The sequence below is a fragment of the Monodelphis domestica genome, chromosome 7 (assembly GCF_027887165.1).
Source record: "Monodelphis domestica isolate mMonDom1 chromosome 7, mMonDom1.pri, whole genome shotgun sequence".
NCBI lineage: Eukaryota > Metazoa > Chordata > Mammalia > Didelphimorphia > Didelphidae > Monodelphis > Monodelphis domestica.
The window spans coordinates 211,426,087-211,435,098 of NC_077233.1; the positions used below are offsets into that span (position 1 = coordinate 211,426,087).

At 39.3% G+C, this 9,012-nt stretch overlaps 1 protein-coding gene across 3 annotated transcripts in view; it reads left to right on the forward strand.

Moving 5' to 3' along the window:
• Positions 1-6,426, forward strand: part of FBXL18 (F-box and leucine rich repeat protein 18) — a 57,809-nt gene extending 51,383 nt beyond the window's left edge. For all 3 annotated transcript variants that reach the window (XM_056806449.1, XM_007498437.2, XM_056806448.1), the window contains one exon: positions 5,656-6,426. In XM_056806449.1, the coding sequence (XP_056662427.1) occupies positions 5,656-5,812 (157 nt within the window). In that variant the 3' untranslated portion in view covers positions 5,813-6,426. The remainder of the gene's footprint in view (positions 1-5,655) is intronic.
• Positions 6,427-9,012: the final 2,586 nt, after the last annotated feature.

Consider the following 9,012-nt stretch of genomic DNA (forward strand, 5'->3'; position numbering starts at 1 on the left):
TCTTATGACAGAGAACATATTTAAGCAAAAGCATCCACTCCAGGGACCACATCTGACAATATAGACAAATAATTTGCTTCCTTGCTCCTGTAAGGAAAAGGTGTTTTACATTATTAGATTACCAGTTTTTCTGTGACCTCCATTGATTTTCAGGTACTTAGAGTTTTGACTTCCTTTTCATTTACTTGGTTGTAATCATGGTACATATTATTTTCTTGGTTCTGCTTATTTTCACACTATATCAGTTCATGCAACTTTTCCTATGTTTTTCTGAACTTCTTTTTCTTAGTTTCTTACTTAATTCATGTTTCATATAACGTTCATGTTTCAGCCCATTAATATGTCACAGTTCATTAAGCCATCCCAAATATAGTTGTTTTCAGCTCTTTGTTATCTAAAGGAGTGTGGTTAAGAAATATTTTGTTATCTCTTGGCCTTATGTCTCTGACTGAGCCTTCCTTGGGGTGTGTCCTTAATGAGGGATCACTGTGTCAAGAGGTTGGGACAATCTAGTCCTTTTCCTTGCATATTTCCACACTGAAATCCAGACAGTTGAATTTTTTCCATAGCCCCACCAGCAAGGTATTTATGTGCCTCCTTCCCACAGCCCCTCTGACTCTGTCTCCATTAATTTTTTTGTTGTGTGATCACATACTTTGCATGGTGTGAGGTGAAACCTCAGAATTGTTTACATTTTCATTTCTCTCACTATGAATGAATGGTTTGGAACACTTGGAATTTTCATGCCACTTATCATTTATAATTCTTTTTTTGCCTATTATTGTAGTTGACATATAGAATCTCCTGAAACAACATCTTGTGAAACTTTGCCTGTTTGAATCTCTAGGAAAATGAGAGGATATGTCATGCTTTTTTTTCCTTTTTTTATTGATAATATAATGTTTTGGTATCACATTCATTTTCTTTTCCCTCCCTAGAAAATGTTATCCCTTCTTTGCAAATTAAAAAAATAAAGTGAGGAAAAAATGCAAGTTAATAAAATTCATCATTTTGATAGTCTGACATTATATTCTTTATTGCACATTTAGTGTCCTTCATGAGGGATTCAGTTAGAAAAACATTTTTGAACATATACATAAAATGTATACTTCCCTGCTTTCTTTTTTCATTCATCCATTTATTTATTTAATTTTTGCCCTGCCTTCTTAAACAGAGTAAAACCAACTATAGTTTTACCTTTTCTTAATTACTTTGTGTTATTAATCTGATTATCTTTGGTAGCAGAGATGAATACTTTGAAGATAGTGGTGGCCTCACTGTTTATTGTGCAGGGGCGTTCTCTTAAATGGCCAGAATTGGGGGTGCTTTTTGGAGTTCTTGTATCTGCTTTTTGTAGTTTTTCTGTCACTTCTTGTTACTTGCCTTTGTTTATGTCTCTTCTGGTAGCTCCTCTCACCATTTCTTATTGTGTCTAATCTGCTGTGGATTTAGAAAGTAGATTACCAAACACGATAGAATTGTTTGTAAGAAATAAAAAATAGGCTTTGAGTGAAGACTTGAAATTTTCTTTTACATGATCTTGATTACATACATGACTTTATAATATCTTTTGTCCACTTAAGGATCTTATTTGCTTTTCTGGTTTTCATCTATGTTCTAGATATGTGAGGTTGCTTAAATATCTGGATAGTTGGGGGTGGGGGATTACTTTAGCACAGTATTATAAAAATGAAGTTCAAGTTTTATTCATTGTTGTTTTTTGCTATATGCATTTGTGAAAGCTAAATAGACTGGCCAAGGTCTAATTAGCACTGCTTGATAATGTATTTTGAAGTGGGTTTTGCTGGAGGTAGATTGCTATTTGAAAAGACTTTTCATTTTGACCAGATTAGATAAAAGTGCACTGGTCTGTCTTTGGTTTGACTTTTGTTCCCATTTTGGAATCCTAGAGCAGAGGCTGTTAAGAGCCATCTCTAGAATTATGGGGAGCCCTCCTTGACATTTTGTTGTATTTCCAATACTGGCTGTCCTTGGTCAAGGAAGTAATATCAAAGGGTCAGAGTTTCATGGACTATATTATTTTAGTTCATTTAGAGCCTAGTCTGTCCACTCATCATGCAACAAATGATGTTTTCTTTCTACAGAGTGCCTTGCCTAGCTCCCTTCCCCCACATCCTCCATTTTCTTTTCTTTTTCTTTTATTTCCTCCCTTTCACAAACTGAACTTTTGCAGAAGAGATATTAGATTTATGCTGCTGTTTCAGGTCTTCTGATCTCTATGTTGGTTCTATGTTATTTTTTCTCCTCACTTTTCTTATTATAAATTGTATACTTTAACACTGGCTAGAGCCAAATTTGAAGTTAATCCAGGCATGAAATCAAGTAATCAGTTTAGAATAATTTGTTTTGGGGTTTGGATTTTTTGTGGGGGGAGCCACCTTCTCCCCTTGCTTTGGAACATTTTGTGTTTGTTTTTTAAGTGCTGATCACTTAAAAGTGTGGGGAAAAACACACATACAAAACCCCCCAAAAAACGCAGGCCCACCTGGACAGCTGTATGAAGAATGGAATTGCCTTTAGGGAGAAAGATCGAAGGAACATACACATGGCATCTGCAGCCACATTCTTTGCTTTTGGTAAAATGCTAATCCCAATTTAACATTATGACAGCAGCTCATTAAAAGCCGTTTGGAAATGTGCAGATCTAGGCAGCAAAAAAGAAGGGGCTTTGCACGCACACAGTTGAGAATAATGGTAAACCACGTGGCTCTCATTTTGTTTTAAATCAAGTAAATTACACAAAGGGAATTTACAGGCATGGACTTGCTGTGGTATGTAGCCTTCAAGGTTCACAGTCACATAGATAGCTTCTAGTTAAAAAATACAAAACAAAATTCAGGAGGTATTTTGTTGGCATTTTTATTACCCAAACATCAAGTTTTATGAGAGCCTTTCTGGCATTTGCTTTACATATGCCATAAATCCAACTCTTTATCAGGTATTTGGGGTTTATGCTTCTGCTAGTTGTAATATCTTGCTGGATAACTTATTTTGAAACTCTTATTTGGTTTCTTCTCATTAAAAGTCAAGATTGAATTTTCATTTGTCATTCATTTATAGCCAGTCTAAACTTGAGGGTTGGTTGGTTTGTCTTAGTTTTAACAAAGCTTTTTCACTAATAAAAAGGTTACTTTTGTCCACTTGCTTTTTTTTCCTTCCCCTGTAATATCAAAAATATTAAAAGATCATCCTGTAGGAATTTCTTTCACTAGCCAACAGATTAAGAATTTTTTTCCTTGCTTTCTTCAGTAGTGTAGTACTTTTCCATCTGGGGATTAACTTTGTCTTCTCAATTCAACATTTAGATATTTTAGCCAGTTTAAATATAGTATAAGTCTATAGAATTTTAAGAGTTTAGAAGGGACCAAGGATCATTTAGGCCAATCTCTTCATTTAGTTTATGAGAAGTAAAATAACCTTCCAAGATCAGGAAGCTGGTTCTATACTGGTAGATTTAGGACTAGAACATAGTTCTTCTGACTCCCAAGTTAGGACTCAGTTCCATTATACCACCAAATAAAACATACAACATAGTGTAATTTGGAGGGGAAATAGAGCCCTTTAAAAAATATGCAATATCCTTTCCCCATCACCTCTCTTTGGAGCCTTCTTCAGCTTCTTTGCCATCTTTCTGCTCACCAATCTTTCTCTCTCTCAAGATCTGTTGTACATATTCTTTAACTGGTTGAGAAACAGGAATGATTGACCAGAACTAGAACTTAAAAGGGAACTTAGGGGTCTTAGTACAGTGAGGAAGTAGCTGCAGGGAGAGAAAGGGTTAGAGGGAGATTTCAATAAAGTTAACCATTTGATACAATTCAGTTATTATTAATACTCGGGGGGAAAAATGTTTACTTTCTAAGTTTTCCAGATCCTTAAAATTAGGTAGTTAATTTATAAGGGGTCATCTCTATCTGTCAACCAGATGCCACCCTTCAGTGCAGACAAGCCTTGCTGAAGCAGCAGGGTACCAGAGAGAGACAGGAGACAATATGTGCCAGGCAAGGCAGCACACCATCACCACCTTGACTGCCATCTTTCCTCAGAGCCCTTGAAATAGCAAAGCTTCTAATCCTGTCTCATAGCCATCATCCTGGAAAGCAACCCGTTACAGAGATGCAGCTTGGCAGTTACTCATGCAGGTATTATAGCCATTGTGACCCAGAAAAGAGAGTTCTTGCCACAAAAGTCCCTGACACAGTCAGATGGTTCAGTATCAGAAACTGATAAGACTTTATCTATGGAAATGACTTTAAAGCACCATTATTAGTGTCTGCCTTGGCTTTTACATCCTAAGGCCCTTGGAACCTTTCCATCTGACCTAGAGTTGAAACCTTCCATGGGTGTTGCCTCTCCCATTAGAATGTGAACTTCTTGAGGGCAGGAGCTGTCTTACTTTTCTATTTGTATCCCCAAGGTGTAACACAGTGTTTTGCACATAGTAAGTACTTAATAAATCCTGTTTTCCATTCATTCATTCAAAATTATGCATAGTTCTGTGCTTTCCATATACTAGTTATATTTTAACTCGCCATACTGTTTTTTTCCTTGCTCCCTCCCTCCCTCCCTCCCTCCCTCCCTCCCTCCCTCCCTTTCCTTCCTTCCTTCCTTCCTTCCTTCCTTCCTTCCTTCCTTCCTTCCTTCCTTCCTTCCTTCCTTCCTTCCTTCCTTCCTTCCTTCCTTCCTTCCTTCCTTCCTTCCTTCCTTCCTTCCTTCCTTCCTTCCTTCTTTCTCTCTTTCTCTCTTTCTCTCTTTCTCTCTTTCTCTCTTTCTCTCTCTCTTTCTCTCTTTCTCTTTCTTTCTCTCTTTCTCTCTTTCTCTCTCTCTCCCCCCTCCCTCCCCTTTTTCTTAATATGAAATGATTGAATTTTGAAGGAAGTTTATAGCTGATTTATTCATCTACACATTTAAACAGCTTATTAAATTAGATTTAGGTCCTGGAATTTGTTGGGGGAAAACATATAACAAGAGACGATCCAAGTGTCTGTTAACTTTGTTGTCCACCCCCCACCCCATCCCCCAGCCCACTCAGGGGCATACAGATTCAAACCAGAATTCATCCTATTTATTCTGAGTCTAGAAGTCTAGAATCCTGAAGTCTAAGATAGATCTTCAGCTGACTTAAAAGCTTGCTCCTATGCGATGGTGAACCTGTGGTGCCTTCAGGGATCCCAGTTTGGTTTTCAGCTTTTTGGTTCTCCTGGATTTCTGTCACTAGAACTGGACCAGTGTGGGTCCTTTAAATAAAGGCAGAAACTTTGGGTTATTATCTAATGTGCAGTTTGGGTTTTACTGACTTTGCTTCCTCTTTCTCCCCACCCTTGCATCCTCCTAGATTCTAATTGATCTTCCTGTTTTGAAGAACAGGGCATATTTGAGGCTTATGAATTCATCATTTATGAATCATTTGTGTCTTAGTGATGAAGGCTGATAGTAATAATAATTCATTGGTCTTAGGTTGAACCATGAGAAACTTGAAGGCAGGAGGTTCAGAGGTGGTTAAATGCTTTTACTTCTTCCTGACCAAGTCAGTATCTCTTCTCTCCAGTCTTTTTGACTGTAATCATCTCTGTGTTTGCCTTCATATTTAAAAATTAGCTCATGTCACTGGCTAATAACCTGTTTTTAATTTAGTTTCCAGGCGGAGCGTCCTGCACTAAATGTCGTCATTTTCCCCCTGCTTCACGAGGGCTTGACTGATGTCATCAGAGATGTTCCCATGATGCACCTGGATGAAATTACCTTGTTCAAAAGCAGAGTGGCTGAGGAACCACCGAATCTGTGGTGGTGATGGCTTTATCAGGAAATGGGATGGTCTGCATCAACAGGTGAAATAATTTTCCTTAGCCTGAACTTTTATCTTCCTCATCCCTCACCAACTTCTTCAGCTTACAGCTGCCTTATTGGATGCTTTAGAATTACTTCAGTCCAATTCCACCACAAGGCCAGAGGCGACTGGACATTTCCATGGGCACATGAATGTTGTCATTGGTTATTCTGCTGCTGCTTGTGCTCTCCAGTACTCTACTGAGAAGCCCCATCGGAGTGGTTTGGCTGTTTCCTTGTGGTTGATATCAGTTCTTTGGTTTGTAACGTAAAAGGGAAGAAAATATTCTCTCTTCATCCCACTACATTCCACTCAATATGTTTCACTAGGGCTTTTTGTATGTGCTTAGCAGTACATTTTGTAACCTTTCTTCTTTTAGACACTTTCTTTGTGACTACTTGTTGCTTTGGTGAGATTTATATTGAGAGTTAAATGTTAACAAGATTACACAAGGAGAGTGAAGTGGGCAGCCTTAAAAGGGGAGGACGAATTTAGGTGAAATAGATGTGGCGCTTGGTACCCAGGCATGAGGTACCATGTGTGTACTTGCACATGAAAAAATATATATCAGGATAACAGCTCTTTGAGTGATGTAATCTATTGACTCGTTTCAAAGACCAGTGTACTGTAATTTTTCTTTCAGCAACCTTTTATATGAACACTGCCATAGTCTCCACATGCAGCCATTTGCACCCTGGCCCCTCTCTACTTGTGACCTTAGGGACATTTGAGCCTTCAGAAGAGAAAATGTTTCTTTACTTGGTGTCACAGGGCCAGGAAACCTTGTCTCAGACAGCCCAGGAGCAAATTCAGCCTGCTCACAGGATGTGCTTCCATGGATCCCACTTGTCTCCACCTCTAACTCCATTTGTATTCTTGGATGAGGCTCAGGACCAACTTTTTTCCCAGGAGTCCTTGAGCCTCTTTGTGTACCTGAGATGATGCTAGGAGGGGTTCTTTGTCCTTGTAGCGCCCGGGGATATGTACCATCCAGGGAGAAGGAATTTTAAGTCTTTAGGCTGTCCTGAGACAAGGTGGACAGGGGGTAGAGACATTTTATTCCCATAGCAACATGCGGGATAAAAGGAGCAGTGGAATCCCTGGAGTAGTCTGGGTGAAGGTTTTAAAAGAGGAGATTGAGCAGATCAAGGAAAGCAACCTACAGGAAAAATAAGGATTTAATCCACAACATAAAAGTTGACACCTTGTCTCTGACTGGGCACCATGTAACTAGGGGTGTTTTGGCTACCTTGGGGTGGCCCTCCCTTTGTTGCTACTTCCACTGGAGGGCACTCCATACCAGAAGTCTCTGCATATGCACAGAAGGTCCCAACTGAAAGACTGGAATTCCAGAAAACCAGACTGATCTTAGGCAAGGAGCATGATTGCTCTTTAGTCAAGATTGTGGTAGCCCTCTGAAACTGAAAAAAGGGCTTCCTTCTGTATCAGATATGTGTAATTGCTGCATTTACTATGTGAGGTCTGACACTTTTACAGCAACACAGGGAAAGCAATAGCAAAATACCTGGAGCTACTACCTAGACACATTCCAGCCCCAGGAAAACATTGGAAGCTGTGGAGAGGTTCCGGGGTGATGGGAGTGGTGCTGATGGCAGTAGCTTAATTTTTGCACTGTCCAGTTCCTAGGCTGTCTGTTTCTGGGTTCTCCTTTCCCTGGTAGTCTGTGACACCAAGGAGGGTGTTTTTGCCCATTTTTGCTCTTGCCTCTTTGTCAGGGGCCATCAAACGATACTTTCTGGGTATTCCTGCTGAGGAGAATTACCAACTTGTGTCTTCAGGGACTCAAGTGAATCATTCCTGCAGAGGAATTTCTTTTGCCTGCTTTTCCTGGTGTTCCAGCCTTTCCTCCTTATTTAGCCAGGTTTTATGGCAGCACTCAGTCAACAACATGATATATTCACCCATTTTCTCTTCAGTACTAGCACATAATTAAAAATGAGCTTGTGTCTCCTCCCCGTAATGCCTAGAATTCACCTTGTAATGGCTGGCTGACAGGCACTAGTGGTGCCTGGTGCCGCACAGCCTCTGCTTTCAGCTTCTGATTGAAGTTTTGTTTCTTTTGTAAACATTCCTTTGCCTTTGTCCTTCATCATCATGTTTAAAGCCTTATTTTCTTGCCCAAGTTGGTTTATTACTTATCCAGTTTCTGATCCCATTTTTCCATTTCCTCTCTTAGCTGTGCCTCCTTTTCATTATCTGCCAACATCTCTGGTGACCCACCCTCAAAAAGCCTGCCAGACAAACCAACCTTTTCCTTTTATTACTCACACTGTAGAGAAGACTATAGTGTTTATCAAATAGACTTTTAAATTCCCTATGCTGTTGCCTGGGCACACATCCTCTTCTTCCCAAGGGTCAAGATCGAATCCATAGATTAACTATTTCAAGGCAAGTTGTGATTCTCCATTTTCCCCACTTTCCCCACATGAACTTTGATCCCTTCTATGTGAGTTTTTATTGGCTCAATTAAATATTTGATGAAATACTTTTTATAAAAAGAATTTTAACAGATGTCCCAGGCTCCTCTTGAAGTCAGATTCCAGAAAGTGGGTAGTAATTTAATCTCATCTTATTAGCTCACCTTCTACCTTGCTGTAAGTATGGAGACAGTAACTTGGATCCTCAAAAAGATGAAATAACTTTATTCCTTATTTCGGGGAGCCCAAGGACCAACTCAGTCTCTGCACAGGTAAAACACCTTTGTATCCCACTTCTAGAATGTTCTAGACCTGGATTGTTTCAGTTCCAGTCGTCTAATGATGTATAATATAACATGCTACCCCGAAACTTGTCTATACTGGTGGGCACTATTTTATTGGTTTTCTTACGCTCTATTAAGTCATAAGGGTAGCTTTGATTTTGGTCTAAAATAGCATCCAGAATAGCATATGTCCTGATAGCCAAATACTCACATAGATTGGTGCCATCATGAGATTTACCTTATCTGATTCCCCTTTGTGCAGTAGTGGGTCATTTGAAGTCTTCCTACTGATCTGTAGGCAAACATTTCAGGGCTTATTCCAGAACATTAAGGATTAGTTGAAAAGTGTCATCTAAAAATGAAACTTTCCTCATGGCCATTCCACAGAGATGTCAAAAAATGGCTACATTTTGTAAGAGCTCTGGATAGGAATGGAGATGGG